The 22,221-nt window shown below is 37.2% G+C and overlaps 1 protein-coding gene across 1 annotated transcript; it reads left to right on the top strand.

Moving 5' to 3' along the window:
- Positions 1 to 445: 445 nt before the first annotated feature.
- LOC139733659 (scavenger receptor cysteine-rich domain-containing protein DMBT1-like) lies at positions 446 to 15,614 on the top strand. Its single transcript, XM_071644472.1, has 12 exons — positions 446 to 569; positions 1,060 to 1,215; positions 1,715 to 1,842; positions 2,485 to 2,719; positions 2,948 to 3,039; positions 3,338 to 3,602; positions 4,916 to 5,078; positions 5,556 to 5,740; positions 6,668 to 6,738; positions 7,276 to 7,418; positions 13,053 to 13,379; positions 15,572 to 15,614. Exons 1-12 carry the CDS (start codon positions 449 to 451, stop codon positions 15,612 to 15,614), a joined length of 1,929 nt encoding a protein of 642 aa, XP_071500573.1. The 5' UTR covers positions 446 to 448.
- The last annotated feature ends 6,607 nt before the right edge of the window (positions 15,615 to 22,221 follow it).

Below are 22,221 nucleotides of genomic sequence, written 5' to 3'. Positions count from 1 at the left end.
ATTGAAAGTTTCAATCGAACAAGATTGAATTCTAACTCTATTCGATTGAAAACTTCAATCCAACGTTAGGGTTGGTCCCTGACTACAATCTATTTCAATCTAAGGAATTTAGAGTGTAATCCATCCCGTACGTTGTCTTTGAGTTTTCAAACATTTCCTTTATTCTTTATGAGAAAGCAATTTTGCTTTTCTCAGCAACATTATGCGTCTCTTAGAAATGCAACAAATCTGTTATGTCCATACATTGATTCCAGCGACACCCCGGATTTTAATGGAAAATTACCCTTCTGTTAAAGAAGTCCGTGTTATCCTTAGATGGTAATATGATCTACACTGCGTTGTAATTGAGACGATATGATATTCTGTTGAAAATTGTCTTTACTAAAAATTATTAACTGTGCTTGGACATTTTGTTTCCTTTCATGATATAGGATTCACCAACGCCGACATGAACGTTCGCAAGACTGAAGCCACGCCCCTTTCTCTCACTCAGATCAAAGTCACGTGGACTCTGTCTAATGTCACGTGCAATGTTTATGGATATCAAGTGTACTGCGAGACTTCACAGGGTACCCACATATTCATTTCTTCTCATACTTTCTCGATGCGCAATTAATAATAATAATAATAATGTCATAGGTGATAAAGACAATAATCTATCCATGATTTTGACTGCTGTTTCCAGCTATATCGTGTATACCGGTATTCATATACGAAGGTGGGCCATCGAAAGTTTCTGCAAGTCCTCTTCTCTTCAGTATAACAATATCACTATGTGGAGCTCTGCTCTGTGTTATTTTTTTCCCTATTGGTATGCTCAAGAAAATAATAAGATGTTTTTCCCAAAATACAAAATATCTCAGTCTAGAAAGTCGATATCTGAGTTCGAGTTTTCATTCATATCTTATTCTGAAAGCATGTTCAGCTCATTCCCATTGAAATTATGAAATTCTTATTGACTTTGAAACGGGTAGACACCCAGTCCAGGTTTACAATGGGTATAGTTGCTGGGAATTCTTTCAAAAACCATTCCTTTCTTCATGTTTCCTCTTTCCACAGATTCAAATTTCGTCGTTGTTTACGGCGGCAATCAAACTTCGGTTACCATAGGGGACCTAACGCCCTCTACGACGTACTTCTTCTATGTCGCTGCTCTCATTCCTGACCGGCTGGAGTTACCTCGGATAGGACCGGCTAATGCAACGACTCTCTCAGGTAACAACTCGGATACTATCACTTTTTCTCTTATTCTTGCAAGCCATTCAAAGTTTTTATTTCACTGACACGTGATTGTTTTAAACCCTGAACGTTTTTTACATTCCACGAAATCAAATGCGCAATTGTTTAGATTTGTCAACAGTTCCGAATTTTTGTTAAATTTTTTTTTACGCTAATCATTTTCTGAAAAGTTAGATAAAAAATTAAATCATAAATATGAAAACCGGAACTGTCATTTTGATTGTTCTCCTTTTGATTCTCGATTATCATTTTCACTGTCTCATGTATGTATCAGTAAATTATTGTTGTTATTACTATCACTTCATTCAAACATTAATACCAAAAAAAAAAAAAAGAAGAAGGTTTTTGACAACAAACACTTTACGTGTGTAATCTCACTACCGGTGGCTTGGTTTTTGTTTGTTTTTATTTGTTTTATTTTGTTTTGTTTTACTTTTAATGGACAATAAAAAGTGTACTACTTGTGTTTTCTTAGAATGCGGTCGGACGGATATCAGCGAAAATGGCACTATACAGAATCCGGATTATCCGAACGGTTACCCTGGAGGTGAAACATGTGATTGGCTGATTAGTGCCCCAAATAACGAGTTCGTCCTCCTACAGGTAACCAAGCGAACCTCAGTTAGTTACGTACACAATTTTGCACTTTCGAAGTCAAATCAATACAGTGATGTTCTTTAGTCGGCTGTTTAAGTAATCGAATTCGTCATTTTGTGATGAAATGAGACACAAATCCGGCAGTTCCATTGATTTGATTCCATGAATTGCAGTGACCAGTGAGTGTGGTCCTTTTTCCTTACGTCTGTCAGGCAATAATGTCCGAAGAATTAAAAAACAAACAAACAAACAAACAAACAAACAAATCATTTTTAGTACCTGGGTAGCACGACTCTTCCTTAACAAACTTTTAAACTATGTCATCTGTGGAATAGATTAAGTTTTCTACAAAGAGAAACTCACCTTTCTTTACCTTATTTTTATTATCTTCTCTTTCATCCTCATCATAATCATCGTCATCATCATCTCCTTCTTCTTCTTTCTCTTCGTCTTCTTCTTCTCCTCCTTCTCCTTTTTGTTCTTTTTCTCCTTCTTCTTCTTTTTCTCTCTACACTTTGCCTTGTCTTATTTGCAGTAAAACGGTATCAGCACTACTCGCAATTTCAACATCTGCATTGCCATAATAATCATTATCACCGTGATATTAGTTTATCAAATTTGTGTCCTTTTCGCCTTCTCTAATCGCAGATCACCGACTTCGACACCAAGCCCGGGGTGGACTTCGTCGTGATCGGCAGCGGCAATGACTTCGACCCGACGTCTACCCTGTACACTCTGTCTGGTTCCAAGGACTCCGCGGTGTCCCCGTCCATTCCCGGGAAGGTGCTCAGCCCCGGACAGTATCTTTGGGTATCCTTTCGCACATCCCAGACCACCACGGAGTTCCGCGGGTTCCAGATGACCGTCACCATGGTAACACAAGGTACTCTGATCGTCAAGACTCCGAATAATGTAGTGATCTTTAGGGAAAATGGCGTGCCAACGTTCATAAATGCTAACCAACGTCATATTGATTCACACCTTCGGCATTAATTCTTTACTCATTTGTTTAGTTTGAAATTTTCGCTATTATAAAAGCCATTTATGGGATGTGACGTACAGTTTGCCATGTAAATCATTGATTGACTTTCATGACTTTTTATTCTTCTAGGACCCGCTACTCCCGACAGAGATTACGTGGACACGACCGAAGAGGGCGTCCTCTCTTCTCCGGGCTGGCCCATTCAGTACGACAACCTTCAGGTAGGGACAACCTGCACATCTCATGTAACGCCCACGTACTAATATGATGCTTAATCAAAATGTATAATTGATTTGCCTTCATCAGAAATGTGATGTTACGTGTTTCATGTGGTGAATTATTCTTTGTAAACCATGTTCGACCAATTTTTCCCGCTTCGCTAAAATAATATGTGACTGAAAAAAAAATGACAGAAACAAAATTAATTGATTACAGATATCAGGGTACTGTGCCCGTCTCGGTTTGTCTTCATATCACACATAATGTTACAGTATCCCTGGCATCTGTCATCCAACACAGGATATAACATGGACTCTAAATGCGCCGAAAACGGGCCGTGTGCGCATTACGTCACTCCAAGGCTCGCTCGAAGACGGATACGATACATTAACCGTTGGCTCCGGACTCGAACCGGACTCGAACGAACTGGCTACCTACACAGGCGACATCCTGTTTAACGGCCCACTGGAGTCCGAAACGTATGCCATGTGGGTTCGTTTCATTGCCGATGAAACCATTTCGGATACCGGCTTCACACTGTTTTGGGAATCGTTTGACGACCAAAGTAAGCTCAAGTTTGAAATACGCCTATAAATGTTGCAGTAGGCCTAAGACATTTCCATTTGCAATTGGATAAAGCTAACACACAACAAAACAATGGGTCCAGGTAATAATGGTAAGCTTTTGTTATAGGCATTTTAAAATTGCCATAAATTATCGTGTATAGCCGGTTTTTGTTTTGTTTTGTTTTTTTAAATCACCCATTGTCAGTTTGGACTCGAGTGCCCGTTAGGCATTAAATGAAAATTTTTCACCTCCGTCAAGGGCAAGGGGGTAATGTTTTTTGTCGGCGTTGGTTTGGCTGTTTACAAAATAACTCAAAAAGTTGAGAATGGATTTGGATGAAACTTACAGGAAAGTTTGATAATAACACAAGGAAGAGATGATTAAATTTTGGTAGTAATCCGGGAAATTTTAAGAATTTTTGAAGGATTTTTTTTTCTTTTTACAACTAGGGTCAATAAACTTGAGAGTGCTACTCGTATTTGAGGCGTGTATACGCGCCCAATGCGCATGCTCTGCTGCTCGAGGCGCCGCGCAGCAGGAAGCTGATGCTGAGGTAAACACAAGGCTTCTTCATTATAATAATGGTAAAGAAATAGACCATGCAACACTTGGCGCCCCATAATTTTTCAGCATGCATGTATTGGTGGATATGAGCTGCTTGGCGGAGGTCTGCGCTCTCAGAGTGCTTTTTTAGTTGCTTAGTGAAACCATGACATCTGTGATGGCTATGTGTAGCTGTTGCGCTAATTTTCTAAAAGATTAGTATTAAGAGGTGATTATTCGTTTACGTGATACCAGTATGCTTTTTCTGGATATATGATTTCCAGATACGTATGTATGCCATTATGTTTGATTTAGGAAAAGACTTGAGGGATTTCGCGCCGTCAACATTCTTTACTTTTCAAATGTTAATGCAAAATAGCAGAAGAGAATGTTTAGTTAACTGTCCCACATACAAAAAAACGACAACAACAACTATTTATTTCAATGACATGTAAAACTGCATGAATCAATTTAACGACGAGTATGTAAGAGTAGTTTGCATTCTGTTTGTTACCTTTTTCCCGATACTTACTGATGAAATGATTGAGAGAGTGATTGTAGAACGTCATCTCCAGGGGAGCATTTCCTCAACTGTGCTTGTAACATATTTCTTTTCTGACTAATTTGCTCTCAGCCAATCAGATGCAAGGATTCCTGTAGCATAACGGTTTGTCAGTAAAAAAAAATAAAAAAAAAAAACTCTCAAAAAGCTGTATGAAATGCCCTCAGACCTTCATGATATTACCATACATTACGTTTAATCGCCAGGTGAATGTGGCTCCGAAGAGCTGACAGATCCAACGGGTGTCATAACATCGCCCAATTACCCTAACCCATATCCGGATAATCAGATATGCATCTGGGAAATCCGGTTACCAGATTCGGCAACTCTTGTAAGAGTGGAGTTTACTGCCTTTTCGCTGGAGGAAAAGTAAGTAGAACAATAAGTTATGTCCATTTATAACTCTAGCGACAATAGAATTAGCAGTCTCTAGTACCAATTTTACATTGTTTGAGATAAAAATGACAGATCATTACAAATCATTACAATATATGAATCATTGGTTATCGTTGGTCATCGTAAGGACATTTTATCGAAAATGCGTCGCATTTTCAAGTGATGTGCGGCACTATAAAATGATAATCTGTCATTATTCGACTCATTGCTTTTAACAACTAGCAGGGAAAACAAAAAATCTGCAAAGCGATTGGCATTGTACGTCGGGTAATGATCATATTCTGTCTTGTTTCGGTTACAATTAATTTTCTTTGAATTCAAATGACACTAGCACCTTCTGTGAGTGTTGGGGGACACACCAGAGAGTGTTTTAAAAGTATTCTTCCCTGTCTGTCTTCTACATCCGGCATTCATATTGTTTTGTTATCTCATTCTCCTTATCATTTTCAGCCAGGATTTCCTGCAGGTCGGGTCCGGCCAGACCGTGGGCGAGAACGTGGTCGCCTCCCTGACCGGCTCCGCTCTTCCGTCTCCTGTGGAGAGCGCCACCTATCGGATGTGGCTTCGGTTCCTGTCGGACGAATCGTTCTCGGACACCGGTTTCTCCCTCAACTACTACGCCGTGGAAAATCCCGGTGAGCAGAGAGTACCATAAGAGTGATACAACAATGGCATGGCGCACACATCATGCAGTCATAGCAGGGAGTTGGCCCTCCTTCCTAGTACTAGTGCATGTTATCTGAAATTGTGGATAAATAAAAAGTTGACAATGAACAAATTTGTCATCAGCAGATGTATTATGATCATATAATAAACCACTGACACGTGGATGTAACTTGTGACACCAAAGTTGCACGGGGTTCTGACACAATGCACGATGAAGGCACGTGGATGGTACATAAATACTTTTATGTAAACACGAATGCCTTGACGAAAGGTATTAGTAATTGCCCATTATGCAATCATTGAATGACACTCATACAACGTCACCTGATGCGGAGAAAAAAAATGCACCTTTTGATGAACCATTGGTTGTTTGTTTGTTTGTTTTTTAACATTTAGGTCGCTCAAAGTGACACGGGTGAGAACAATATACGTCGCCTCCAATTAAGAATAACAATGCATTATATTTTGTATACAGCTTGGCTAAAAGAAGGACACTTGCAGCAGTCAATGTGCTAATAATGGACCATCAATTACCTTGTTTATGCTCCAGTCGTCAAGACGAGAACAGCTGGGCAGTCTGGCTGTTTTACTTGTATTGATGAAAGTGAGTGCGCTGTGGCATAGTGGATAAGACTCAAGACTCCCAATTCGATTCCCACCCAGTGCTATACGTCCTTGGACAGGATGTTTTACTCACAATGTCCCTCTCGCCTGGGTACCTGGCAAGGCTAGGGTAATAATAGTCATGATAATGTCAGGGCACACTGGTAGAGCACTGGCAACACTGGAGAAGCTATCCTGGATAAAGAAAACCATATCATTATCATTATTATTGTCATTGTGTTTAAGAAAATTCAAATTTCACTTCCCATATACTCATTGACCTCACCACGCAGACCCACCCACACCGTACGAGCCAGAGACCGACAGTGTGCTTTTTATCGTGCAGGATGAACCAGTAGGATGGGTAAGACTGATGCTCTCCTAACATATAACAGTCAATTCAGTCGGTTGTCCTGGTACTATTTATGCTACTTGTTCGTTATCATAAAACGTTGATTGTCGTTTGTATGTTAATCAATTTCAATTTCAAGTTCATTTTTATTTTTCTCCATCTTTACAAACTCAACATAATCTATACGCACAATGTACATGAATGTAATGAAATTTTAACATAAGTAATTGATAAAAAAGGGTACATCATACTTTAGAAGGGCATAATATAAGTAGGCGTTATAATGATGAATTAAGCGGAGGTAGGAGATGGGGGTGGAGGATGGAGATGTTTGTAGACGATGGTGAATATCATTGATAATTTTATAGACAAAATCAAAATGAGCTGCTCGTCGACTACATTCCCTATTTTAGCTGTCTACGTGCAGCGCTGTTGGTGCTTCGCCAACTGATGTATCACACAAACAGTCCAGAACTGAAAAATCTTCACTTCTAATTTCATATTGCCCCTTATTGTCAACACTTTCCACCCCTTGCAACGGAAATAAAGTTTACACCAGCGCAACAAACCAACATGGCCAATGCGATAGCTCAGTCGATGACAGACTACTGCGCGGGAACGTCGTGCGGAGATGAACCGGAGATGGCCACCTTGAAGAGACGAGATGTCGGTACTCTTGCGATGGAGTTTAGGTATTCCAAGTTCTTCCCCCAGAGTGTTCTCTTCTGGATTATAGATTCCTTCTGTGCGATGATGTCGGCAATGTTGGGGAAAGCTTTGTCAGAGGTTTTGGTGATAGTGTTTTGGGGATGATGCTGATGTTAGGTGTTGGTGTTAATTGATGAAGGTAAAAGCGATGGTGTAAGAACTGGTGGAGATGACCGAGGTGTTAAAGATGGAGGTGGAGATAGCCATGGTGTTGAAGATTAAGGAGGAGGTGGTTATTGAACGAAAGTGATGTTGGTGCTGGTATAAGTGTTTGTGATCGTGTTGATGTTCAGGTGATATGTTTGTGATCTTATTGACGTTGGTGTAGGAATTTGGTCTGTTGGTGACGGTGATGGTTACAGTCAATGAAAGATAGTGTTGAAGAACGTTGAAATAAAAATTCTCTCCTGTCAAATTATTCCGATTTCCACCGAAGATTCATCATCAGTTTCTTCAACTTATTTGAGAAAGTGTATAATGGTATGAAAAACACATTCCCCTTTCTTGTGCGGATATTACTTCCCATGTTCATAGTATACATGTTGTCTATTTCAAAATGCATTTTATGTGCACTGTATAGTTCTTCTCCCCTTTCACTTATATGTTGGCTTACACTTAGTCTCAACAATGTTGATGTCACACGATAGGGACGCTAGCTTCCGGCTCTATGCCGCCCTCTCTCGCTTACACTGGCGTTCCCTCTGATTTCCTGCACACATGGTATACTGCATACTCTTTGCATCCTCAGCATACCGTCCAGTACATATCTCTGATACCTTTCTGTCTGATGGCCATTATTATAAAACGTTTTCACCTCATTGATTACATTGTTATATTGTACAATTCTTGATTACCATGTACAATACTTTAATCCTAAATCTTGAACTCATTTGTTTTTTGGATGTTAAATATGAATGTAATTATTTTTTTTTCTTTTTTTTCTTTCTTTCATTAATCGTTCCGAAATGTTATATCCGAAACTCAAGAAAGATGTATTTAAACCTCCTTACATATTCTCTTATGCAGTTAAATTGTCGTGTTATCATTGAAGGATTATTATTCATTACAATTTTATTTCATCTAATGTTTCCCCATCGTATTTTCCGTATCTGGCGGGAGCCCTCCCCCAAACACACTACAACATGGCTTTGTTATCCCACCGTCTTCGCTCTAGCATATCGGCATATCGGCTTGCCTCTCACAATCCTCTTTATCCTTTCCAATGCATGTATGTCTTCTCGGAAGCCCACTGAGACACTGGATTTATTCTTGTTATTGTGTTGTGTGTGTTCTATGTCCTTTTCTGTCGATTCTTCTCACTGCTCTTACTTACCTCATTCTTCCCCTTCTCGTTTCACGTTCTACGTCTCCTCAGCGATCTTCTGCTTATCATGATTTTGACGTCACCCATGTTCGTAACTTACTCCAGTGTCTTGCCACATTACGGCGACTGGGTATTTTTTTGTATTGTCCACTCGTTCATTACATCCTAGTCTCGTTGATGACGCAGACTTTAAAAGATTCGTCTTGTATTCGTAATTATGGCTAATTTTTTGAATGCTCCATTTTATTCCTTATCGAACGATGATTTTTTTGAATTGTTTAGGGACACAGGCTTAGACTCTGACCCAGTGAGTGGGTCAACCAGTATACGAACCACCCCTTACGATAATTTTGTTACCGATAGCCTGAACACTGCTGCAAATGAATTGCCTTTTGATTTTAGTAATGATCATATCACCCAAAATAAGTTGTGCAATTATATTACAGTGAATCAATACAAAAATATAATTCAGAATTTTTCTGAGGATACATTTTCTTTTTTGCATCTAAATATAAGGAGTTTGAATAAACATTTTGATGATTTAAAATTTTTATTAGAATCTGATGCAAGTCAGTCGCTATCCGTTATCGGATTAAGTGAGACATGGTTAGCTTCCAATGCAGAAAATTATTTCGCAATCGAGGGTTATAATTTATTTGTTAACAATAGGTCTGATAAGAATGGAGGGGGGGGGGGTTGCATTGTATGTAGCACGTTCCTATGATACTATTATTCATGAAGATATTTCTAGAATGGACAATATTGTTGAATCTTTGTTTATAGAAATTTTCATCCCAGGATGTAGAAATCTTATGGTAGGCGTTATATACAGACCCCCTAATTCAAATTCTAATGATTTTTTAGATTATTTTTCAGATCTGGCTAATTCACACGTTTTTAAAAATAAGGATTGCTTTTTACTCGGCGATTTTAATATTGATTTGCTGAAGTCTGAGCATGATAATATCTCTAGTGATTTTCTTCATACACTTCTGTCCTCGTCTTTTCTTCCGCTTATTTCTAAACCCACACGTGTTACAGATCGCTCTGCCACCCTCATTGACAACTTGTTTTGTAATATTTTACCCCTCCCCGATTCTTTTATAATTCTTTCAGATATGACCGATCATTTTCCAATAATGACTTGTTTTACACCTAAAACACCAGCTAATACTAAACCTGTTTCATCTTTTTTGTTCAGACGTAGAGTTTCACCTGAAAAGTTAGCAAGTTTTGATGCGGCTCTCGAGAATGCTGACTGGTCAGGAGTATTTGGCAGCGATGACGTTAATATATCTTTTCATAATTTTATGGAAATTTTCAATCATCATTTAGATGATGTAATTCCAAAACAAAGAAATAGAACCGAGTATAAAAAAACACCCAGGTTACCTTGGATTTCAAGATCAATTCTTCGTTCAATTAATAGGAAAAATCGTTTGTATTATAAGTACAAAATTGAAAAAACTGAGCGATCGAAGAATAGATATACATCATACAAAAATACTTTGACAATGATTTTACGTTCTGAAAAGAAAAGATATTATTCTAAGCAATTATCGAGATATAAGTTTGATATGAAAAATACCTGGAAAGTTTTAAAACAGGCCATGAATGTTCCGAGTAAAAACTCTGACATTGATAGAGTTAAAGTGAATGATGAATTGATTAATGATCCCCTTTATATTGCAAATATTTTTAATACTTATTTTTCAAAAATAGGCGAAAATTATGCTCATAATATTCCTGCAACAGAGACTCATTTTACTGAATTTTTAGGTCATCGTAACTCTGATTCCATATTTTTCACACCAACTAACAGATTTGAAATTATTGATATAGTTTCCTCTTTTGAAAATAAACGTAGTTCTGGTTATGATGAGATAGATAATTTTGTACTTAAGGGTGTTATTTCCTCGGTTGCTGATCCACTTGCTCATATATTCAATTTGTCAATTCTTAACGGTGTGTTTCCCGATAAAATGAAATTAGCTAAAGTAATCCCAATATTTAAGGCAGGTGATAAGTTTGAAATCAGCAATTATCGCCCAATTTCATTATTATCGTCATTGTCCAAGGTCTTAGAAAAACTCATTTATAAGAGAATGATTAATTTTTTGAAGGCACATGAGGTTATTACGAATTATCAGTTTGGTTTTCGCGAGAAACATAGTACTACGCATGCTCTCTTGCATTTTGTTGATAGAGTTGTTCATGCAATTGATAACCATTCTCATTTAGTTAGTATTTTCTTGGACTTCTCCAAGGCCTTCGACACTATCAATCATGATATTTTACTTTATAAGTTATCGCATTATGGAATACGTGGGAAGGCCTTGGAGTGGTTCAGGAGTTATTTAGTTGATAGAAAACAATTTGTAACAATTAAAAACTATGATTCAGATGTCAGAGAAGTCAAATGCGGCGTCCCACAGGGAAGTCTTTTAGGGCCGTTATTGTTCATTATTTATATCAATGATTTTTGTCGCGTATCCGACAGCCTCTCTTTTATTCATTTTGCAGATGACACAAATGTATTTTTTGCCCATAATGATATTGATTTTCTTGTTCATAAAATCAACATTGAGTTGAAGAAAGTGACAAATTGGGTCAGGGCCAATAGGCTATCACTCAATGCTCAAAAAACGAAATATATGCTTTTTAGTAACACTGTTGACAGTTTAAGTATGAATATAGTATTAGATGACTCTCATCTACAAAGAGTCTCACATACCAAATTTTTGGGTGTCATTGTGGATGACAAACTTTCCTGGAAATCACATGTTGATAATGTTTGTAATATAGTATCACGTAATATAGGTATAATAAATAGATTGAAATTTTATATTTCACAAAAATCATTACTTATGTTATATTCGTCGTTAATATTGCCTCATCTTAATTATGGAGTATTAGTTTGGGGCAACACTCATCAGAATTTATTAGACAAAGTGTTTCTTTTACAAAAGAAAGCTCTTCGTGTTATCTGTAATTCCTCTGTATGTTCTCATACAAATATGTTGTTTGCCTCCAACAAGCTCTTAAAAATGACAGATTTGTTTTTGTTTAATTTAGGGCAATTTATGTACAAGTATTGTAATAACTTGCTTCCATCTATTTTTGATTCTATGTTCCTCAAAAATCAATCATTTCACAAATATCCCACTAGGCGATCTGGTGAATTTCATTTACCTCTTTTAAGAACGATTTTTGCTAAAAACTCACTTATTTATGTAGGCCCAAATTATTGGAATTCTTTGAATCATGACTTAAAAGATGCTCCATCCATATACTCTTTCAAGAGGAGACTGAAGTCTTTTTTTATTGCAATCGTATGACTCTACAATACTGAATTAACCTTTTGGCTTTTTTTTATACTAACCTGTTTACTTTGCCCCCTACTCGAAGAGGTTTGCAATGTTGTCATCTATGCCATTTTTTACCCATAGAGTCTAGTAGATGACTCTCCGTGTGCTACCTCGGTTCATATATCCCTCTATTTTCTATTTTCTTGTCTTTCTTCAAGGCGTCAAAATTTCGCTTTCCCCAGCAACTATCTTCTGTTTCTCTCGGCATGCTTCTGCCGAAGATCGCTGTTTATGTTTATGTTGTTTCTGTTGTTCTGTTACTATTTCTGTCTCTTGTTTGCGTTCTTGTCTGCTATTTTGTCTTCAGTTCGTCAGTCTTGTCCGCCCGTTTTGTCCTTTACAACCTTTTCTTTAGTAGTTGTCTTGCTGTCTAGTCCTGTTTTATGTTAGTTCGCGTCTATGTAAATGTATTTATTTGTTAATCTAATTTCTAGTGGGCTTCCAGACTTCTTCCACTTTGTTATCTGTTTGTATATACGACGGTTCAATTTAGGATCTTTTCGTTGATGTTCTTCTCCAGAGGGACCCACATACTACAAGCTCTGTCTTTTTAGTGGGTCCCTCCATTTTTCGCATTTAAAACAACGGTATACATGTATTTCGCTTTGATCACTTATGTTTCTTTCTTGCAATACAATGTATGATTACTTTAGGTCCTCAATTGTTATACTCTTTTTATTTCACTATGTTCTACTTACCTTATTTTCTGTTACAAAATGAAGTGAAACATATGTTTTTTGTTGAAAAATGAAATAAACTTTGAACTAGAACTTGAAAAAACACATTATCATTCAAACTCTTGTCATCAGGGGAGGTGGGATCCATTTGTAATATAAATTTGTCGCTCTTTTCCTTATAATTGAGAGAGGTACATCGTAGAGTGAGTTTACTCATAGCTCATTGCTCCTTTGCTTGTTACCCTGCAGCGCCGATGATGTCGAATTCCTCAGCTACTCTGCCGTTGAAAACGACTTGCACATTATCACCTGGATTCAAAACCCCGACACCGCCGAAGACGACGTCAGCGTCGGTGTCGACCCCGACGTTGTAATGACGGCCCTGCTTGACGAAAACTCGCAGACAACGATGCAGGAGTACATGGGCGAGGGTTTCAGTTACGATGTCACGCACGTGCCCGACAGTCCGGACCCCACGACGCCTCCACCAGAGGGATTGGAACCCTGGGCAATTGCCCTCATTGTCGTGGGAAGCTTAGCAGTTATTGTAGGCTCAGCGGTCACATTGGAAGTCATGTAAGTATTTTTTTGTCTCTTATGTTTTTTCTTTGGTATTGCACAATACCATTATAAGTTATTGTTGAATAAATTCTGACTGTCGTGTCGTGTCGATTGGTCACGAAACAGGAGTGGGCCCTACATATCTAAAGCTGTTTCCTGATATCGTCACCTGCTGTTCTCTATCCATAGGTTTTGAAATCTTTTTGAGTACGTACAGTCAAAAGTCGTGCAAGTTATACTATTTTCTCATTAATGTTACATTCCATTTGAAATAGCAATGAATTTAGAGTACTGGCATTCTCGTCATGGTAGTCAGGTAGTTATAAAACGGATTGGTTTGTAGGATTATGACTGCTCTTTAAAGTAGCATGACCAGCTGATGACTAACAACTTGCAGGAATTCCAATCAGAGTTCAGGCACAAGAGAGTTATGACAAATACATTTTTAAAATCTTCTGTAATACCCTAATTTGGAATCCCTCATATTAGTGACCCCTATAATATGGGCATTGCAATGATTAATGTTAATGTTGTTCCCTCTCTTCCTCTTGTGTGTGTGTGTGTGTGTGTGTGTGTGTGTGTGTATCACAGGCATCGGAGGAGGAAAAAGACGAAGAGAGAAGATTCACAGTTCCATGAAATGTCTGCAGAGGATCTCATCGACAACACATACGGTAGAACAGATATATTGACATATTACATTACATAAATTTAGCCATTGTAATTATCGTAAACGCATTTTAAACGTAAGAAACAAGAACGCGTTATGTGTGTATTGATGAATAAAGGTACATACTGCCGAAGCTAATTATCTGCATTCGCTGTTAATCCACACACTGGAAATTGTACCCCCTCAGTCTTGTAACACAGCAACGCAAATCCTACCAGCAGGATTTTTCATACATCAGGTATATACGACTTCTATTTCTCTTTTAGAATATTCTGTTGCTTTGTAATTTCTATTTAATTCAATAGAAGTTTTTTTTGGTTTGTTTTTGTTTGGTTTTTTGTTTTTGTTTTGTTTGTTTGTTTGTTTTTTGTTGTTGTTGCTGTTGTTTTTTTTTTTTTTTTTTTTTTTTTTGGGGGGGGGGGGGGGCAACTTGTGAGTAGAACTTAGGGGCACACTATCATGACATACATACAGTACATTCATTCAGAATATCGTTATTGCAGTTCCCTCTAATCACATGAGAGTATAGTACTAATGGCTATTGTATAGTAGTGGCAATATCACCAGGCCGAGTTGCATCTGCCATGTCTGCGCGTCACATGGCTGCAGCCTAGCAATATTTTACATCTGTTTCAAGTATCATTTGAGTTTCTTATGCATATCGTTACTAGAAGTCGAATTTGCTTTGATTATCATGTACTTAGTCACGTTTGTCCACTCCAATTCGCAGATCTTCCATGTCATTGTGGTCCCGTTCCTCCATGTTCAACACGTTTTATGCAATATTTACCCTCCCCCACTCCCATTTCTGTCCTTGTAGATATGAGTGATGATCCCTCTTACGCCGTTCCACACGCAAGCTATAGACAGTGAGTATACGTTTACTTTTGATTTCAAGTGGTTCAACCACAGTATTGTGGTATCAGGGGGCCGACGTCAAGGAACTGTGTCTGAAATTTGGCCTAACCTAGCTAAACGCCTCGGACATTTAAATCATTTCATTGGTGTTTCAAATGATAATTTATGTGATGGAGTCATCACGCAAATTTGGGTATAATCACAGTTATAGAATTTGATCTGATGAATAATACTTTTTCATTTCCAAACATTTCTAAAGCAGTTAATGTCGACATACAAATAACGAAAATTTCACTATGACTGAATTTATCGAAGGTGAGTAAAATTAATTAAAATAATTGTTCATATGTCATGCATTTTCGTCATGTATTTTTAACTGGACACACAACTATGCATAGTATAGAAGTGCTGACGCAAGATTTAATTTGCAAACGAGTTTCCCCATATAATAACCAAAAGAAACCCAACGAAACTGAAAACATATTATAGGCCCAACCAACCCAAACTCACGCGAATGAGCCCGTAAAGAAACCAACACCCAAAAACTCAAGTGATCCAATTTGCTATAAGACTTTGTGGTTAAAATCATGCTAGTACATGATAGGTGGAAAGGAAATAACGAAACCCGTTTGAGACCTTTCCAGATTACTAATTATGTCTTTCTTCTACATTTCTACAGAAACAAGGGATTTGAGGATGAAAACGAGCAGACGAAACTCTGATCACGTGGTCCTTCGTCTCCTCGCTTGTCTCAGGTGTCTTGAGAAACCAGTGACGGACCGGGTGCCCTGTGACTTGGGCGTAGACTTCCGTTTATCTCGCACACTGGCAGAAAAAAAGAAGAAAAGAAATCGAATGCCACTTGGCATAGTGGATAGATAATTAGATAATGATTTATGTGAAGAAGTGATTTCATTGGTTCAACAAATGATAATGTATTTTCCTTGAGAATGCGGTATCTTAGCTCTGAGGTCCATTTGCATTGGTGTTTGTGCGATAACAGTAATGCATTAATGAGGTGGTAAAATGTTCAGAGTTTTGATATGGTTCTGCATGCATAGGGTTTGTGGATATACTTTTTGGGGTTTTTTTCTCATTTTTCTTCTTGTTATGTTATTATTATAATTATTGCCATTGTCACCTTCATGAAAGGGGTGATTATAAAATTAGAAATGATGAAAATTATCATAATGATACTGAAAACGGTAACGATAATGAAAATTTAAAAAAAGTGATTCTCAGTGATATGCCTATGTTATGTGGTCCTTTTGTCGAGAGTATTATAGCTTCAACAATGCAAGTGCTGATATCCAAGAAGTTCATTATCACTTTTCCTTATCAATCAGTTGAACTGCTGAAACTCTTGAATGTTTATCTTGAAACGGGAAACGTAAAAGTTTTAACGTTCAAGAAAGTTCTCATTCAATTGCTCATACCACTGTTATTCATGTCTTTCATATATTTAGGCTTTGAAATCAGAAACATTCGCAAAGAAATGTTAACGTCATGACGTGTCTTTTAAGTCGACTAGGGACAAATGAAGAGTTTGTTCGCAAAAACCGATAAGTCCATTTTTGAAGATTTTGAAGTACGGTCTATGTCATAAAGTACATTAAATGATATATTGGTCACTACAAATAAAGGTACATTTTTGAAGTTATGGTCAAAAGAAGCAAAATATTTCTTATTATTCTCTTTATTTTTCTCGACCTTTAATCGCGGCAAATATCTCCATTTGGCAAATATGGACTTATCGGTTTTTGCAAACAAACTCTTCAAATAATCATCTAACTGCTTTCTTCACACTACCTTGTTGATGGCGTCAGGTCAAATAGATTATTCACTATGATCACTAGCTTATTTGTTGTAGACAACAAATTGTGATGTGTTAATTTGTTCTTTCACTATGATATTCTTTGTTATAGTATTTTCAGTAAGGGAAATTCCCCCTAGATTATTGTTGCGAGATGTTAATAAGCGTACGACATAAAGGTGTTCGTGTTATGTACAGTTCAGCCGCTTTTTGCAAATACGTGTACATGTATTACTGTCTTTTGGGGATTTCTTAGTAGAATAATAACTTTGTTTGTATATGTTGTACTTTTTGCACGCTTTAAATCTGACCCTGATGCTGGTCCAGTCTTACTTAAAATGCGCAGAACTTACTTCTTTGCATTTTCTACGATGTTTTACACGTCTATTATTTTCCGAAAAAAAAAAATGACATCAATGTGAATGTTGTTCATTTTGTTCTAAACGTCTTTACATTTTTCAAATCAAAATTAGATTTTGAAAGAAAAAGACGATTCCAGAGCACAGAGAGTTGGTTGCTATATACTTTGTCGTCGTGACAAAATGTTAAAGGGATAGTACAGTATTGGTGGAGATGAGAATTGGGCTTTTAACTTTTTGCGAGATACCAAGAAAACATGTATTATATAGTACAGAGCATACCATTTTAAGAGGAATTCAAAGTTTATTTGATGAAAATCGGGTTTGGAATGACTGAAACATCCAAAAACAAAGTAAAACAACGCAATCGTGACAAAGTGTGGGTCCTACACTTTAGTGGAATTGCTCTTTTTTTTATATCTCAGCCATTTCAAAACCAATTTTCATCAAATAAACGTTGAATTCCTCATAGAATTACATGCTCTTTCATATTTCATAAGAGGTTTCTGATTATCTCACCATAAAATGTTAGAAACCTGAAATTAGGTCTGAACCAAAACTGTACGATTCCTTTAATGTAGCTGTTCAATGCGATGTCAATGCGCTTTACTTTGTGGACGTCACATTATAATTACATTTATGAAACATTAAACGTTTATTATCGCCTGTTCGTTATATCATGTTCTATAATGTGCAGTGTACATGCATGGTCTCAACCCTTTCCCAATAAATACGTCTGTCTTTAATGACAAATCTCAAACAGCGGGTTGCCTTTTGTGAACTTCTCTGCGTTTTGTTTGTAACTTTATTAATTCAGTTTTGTGATTCTACTTGCACTTATGACCCGATATTCCCGCCTTTTCAAAAAGACATGCTATTAAAGCAACATCAACACTTCCCATTGACAAATGAAATGGAATGGAAAAGGGAAAATGTCAGAAATAGAATGTCCTTTTTTTTGGGGGGGGGGTTGTTTTTTTTTTTTTTTTTTTGCCGCTGTCGTTACACAGAACTCCAACGTCAAGAACATATTCCACAAAATGTTACCGTCAACACAATGTACTGATACATAAGCCCTATACCCTGCAACATGACAGAGGTTTTTTCGCTTATTAAGGCCTATTAGTATAAGGCAGCAATAAAGAAGTGATAGTTTGCAATAACTTGAAAGCCTACTGCCGACGTTTGCGAAATTACACATCGATGGGTTTATTCAAAATGTTAAACACGACAATCCTCAAGTATTCTTTCTTTCTAAAGCGAGTGATCTGAACTATGGCGGGGAGTAATTAGAATTACCTCTCAGAACAAATGCATGCACCAAACATCATCAAACTCACTCAGATTGAGGTTTTCCTCATTGCAATAGAGCTTTCCAATAAAAAAAAAGAGAGAAAAACTTATTTTTCGAGTCTCGATGTTGGTCTTGGACTTACGGACCCGAACGGTTGCCGGGCGATGACAGATGCAAAATACAGTTTGTAAATACAATGTACGCTGTACCACCATTTTTTTTTTTTTTTTTGAGAAAGAGAGAACCTACTCCCCATCATTCTTTCTATATTCCTACTCTCGTTCACTCTCGTTCTTCTTGTCGAATCCTAATCCCCTCACCTGCTTACCTGTTGCAAAACGCAAAGAACAGGCTGGGACTAATGGCTGCGATTCAATTCAATTTTTTCACTATAGTTTTGCAGGCATGGTAGATATTCCGCGAGGCCTTTGATCTCCTTGGAAGTGTGTTTACACTGGTTGTTCCTAAAATCATGTTCAATGTTTCCTTTCTACGTCCTCACATCCATGCCACCGTTTATCCGGAGCGACACCAGACTTTGTGCTACAGACTTGTCAACGATGTCATTTTCTGTAGAAATGTGAGAAGTAACACCTGCACCCGTCACCCCGTGCGGGTCTTTACGGATCAACTGAAGCTTCCGCAGTTAAATTGGGTAGAAACTACATCTAATCTTAAAGTTCCTTGATTCTTTTCCTGTACAATAAAGGGAAACATAAGTTGAATGTTACAAAGCTCCGAAAATGATTTGAAAAGAGACGTGGAATTAATGTTATATTTGTGGGGATTTAAGGAAAATCGTCTAAAGACGAAACTTAGGATAGCTAAATTTTTCAAAATAAATAACGATAAAGAATATAAATATATAAATTTGATTTGTTTTGTTTCTCAGAGCAGGTCAGTCTGAAAACTTAAGGTTATTGCATAAACTTTATACTTAAGCTCATCAAGAATCTACGAACTAAGTGCTTTCATGAGCCAACACCTTCCGCAGTCCATTAAATGCTGATATCATTTACATCTTAATTTAAAGTACAGTAGTTGTCCTGGTAGAGACTGAGATAGATTAAACCCGCTGAGGACGAGTCCCGAGTATACTCGGGCAAGTGTCTGTGGAAAATGCGTGTTGTAGCAAAATCAGCCCGTCCTCATCGGGTTGGTATAGTAGCTACCTTCATCGGTAAACTGTAAAGGAGCATAGGACACGTGGATGGATTGAACTACATAATGGACAACGCCTCTTTAAGGATCTGATAAACATGCGACAGTTTTTAAACGTATATTATAGGGATAAATCATCCGCGTGATGTTGTTTTGGAATTGGAATCTTTTCCTTCATTTTATTTCATTTCATTTATTTTCGTAGCCTCTAGGCGACAGGACAAGACAGACTATCGAATACAGAATTCAGAGAACATTTTTTTTAATGACTCATTTCCGAATCACAAGACAATCCACTTCTCATTTTACTTGCTCTTTACGGACACCAATTTCCAGTTTTTGCGAAAATTTGATTGAAAAAGAATGAGTGTTTTCCAAACTTTATCAAACTCACTACATGTATATCTAATCCATTTATAAGGCGCCGTAAATAACATACGTGCTCTGCGGTGTTTTTGACGTGTGACATTACTAAGGGGAAATCACATTTGGTGCATGTTAGGTCAACAGGTCTTTGCAATGGGATTTTCAAGAAACACATGTTTTCACCCGACAATGGATGTGGTAGTATATAATATGCAAATAAAACGAGTTGAGTTGACCCAAATGATACTAGTGTAGTCATACCCTTTGAAAATAAATCTGTATATCACTCAATCGTCGCTGTGGTTGTGCCATACTCTTCCACCATGAAGGTAAAGAGATAACTGATATCGTATTGTTACATGTCTTGGAGGGAATTTTGTCTCAAACCTCATTTGCAATATCGTTGATGTGTAACTTTACGTAGATCGAGATCAACTGAAGAATCGCTCTAATCGTTTTTCATCTATGGAGCATAGCTATGGGTTCATCGCTGTAGTTAGTACACAATGTTTTTTTTTATGTTGAGTGCTAACTCCAAAAGTTATGACAGTCACACTGGATATATATATATATATATATATATATATATATATATATATATATATATTATATATATTCAGAACGAGAGACAGTGAGGGAAGGAAAGAAAGAAAAAAAATACAAAGATAATTATTATATCAAGTGACATGCTTATATATGTTCTAACACAAATGCTTCAAGAAAATAACATCAGCATAAATTGACCAACATATAATTCTTCAAATTAAAAAAAAACCCAAACAAATAGCTCATATTAATACTTGAAATCCTGTCGTTGCTGACGCATTACCAAACTCTTCGAAACAAACTGTAATGTTTGATTTAAATCAATGACATAGTGATTATACCCAGCATCTGGTACTATGCGCCTTCTTTTATCACACCGATAGATCAGCTTTACCATAGCTATATTTCAGTATGAATAGTAATTCCATCACGTATAACACATGCGGCCAGTGAATTTGTGAACAGGGTTGGGACCATTGTAGTTCGCGTAAACGCAATTTGCAGCTTCCGCGCCCTTTCAAGGGGGAACTCCAAGTAAAGAAGCGTCCAAACATCCCTCGTCAAACAGCGCCCCTTTTGTTCCTCTTGTGGATTTAGAAAATCAAACGAAGTTCTCCATTTAAAGGGGGATATGACAGAGGGGTGTAGGGTATTCACCATATCGTCTCTAGGCGCCGTGCTCCAAGATCAACAACATACAAATCCGTATGTCAATATTATACGATTTTGTCTGTACAACCACCCCTGTCTCTTGAAATATGTTCCCTCCCGGTGAAAATACGTCCTATGACATGATTTCCGACTTTGATTAAGCACAAGATCTGATTTATTGACCTATGTTAATGTAGTATACCAACCTTTTATCTCTTAAAGGGAAGATAAACCCCAAGAGCAATGTGGATTGAGTGAAAGCAGCAACATTAGTAGAACACATCAGTGAAAGTTTGAAGAAAATCGGACAATCGATGCAAAAGTTATGAATTTGTAAAGTTTTGGTGTTGGAACCGCTGGATGAGGAGACTACTAGAGGTTATGACGTATGAGTGGACAACAATACCAAGAAAATATAAAGAAAATTCTACAAAAATCCATTTTTCATGAAAATTACAAATTCCGTCAACTTGATATTGACATATGTTAAGGGTAGCAATTATTCCCCCTGCTTTCTGAAAGAGGTTGGTCCATTGCTCTTTCATAATTCTAGAAAAGTGAATTTTTGTTGAATTTCCTTTATATTTTCTTTGTATTGTTGTCCACTCATACGTCATATCCTCTAGTAGTCTCCTCATCCAGCGGTTCCAACACCAAAACTTTAAAAATTCATAACTTTTGCATCAACTGTCCGATTTTCCTCAAACTTTCACTGATGTGTTCTACTAATTTTGCTGCTTTCACTCAATCCACATTGCTCTTTGGGTTTACCTTCCCTTTAATACCAACCAACAAGCGCGCGCACACACACACACAAAACCTCTTTTGGGATTCGAAAGGTTGTTCTTCTTTCTTTTGATACACATATCAATCGCGTACATATATTAAAAAAAAGGATCACATGCATTCTTATGGCCTTTTCGTCTCGGAGCGCTTTAATCGCTCATTAAACTGTAAAATTATAAATGAATCAAAACAATCTATCTTGATTGACCACGATATACAATGGATCCATTACAATACAAAGTCATTAAGGCATCCTATTATGTCTTTTAGATATTATTTCATTTACATACTATGAGAGAAATTCTGGAGTAAAGCTTGATAAAAAACACAAAGTAAGATATTGCATTTCATTG

This window comes from Diadema antillarum, unplaced genomic scaffold, assembly GCF_040938485.1.
Source record: "Diadema antillarum isolate AM-2024a unplaced genomic scaffold, OU_Dant_1.0 seq00000486_RagTag, whole genome shotgun sequence".
In the NCBI taxonomy this organism is placed as follows: Eukaryota; Metazoa; Echinodermata; class Echinoidea; order Diadematoida; family Diadematidae; genus Diadema; species Diadema antillarum.
Note: the sequence above shows the minus strand (reverse complement) of the source record. Positions and strands in the feature narration are given on the sequence as shown.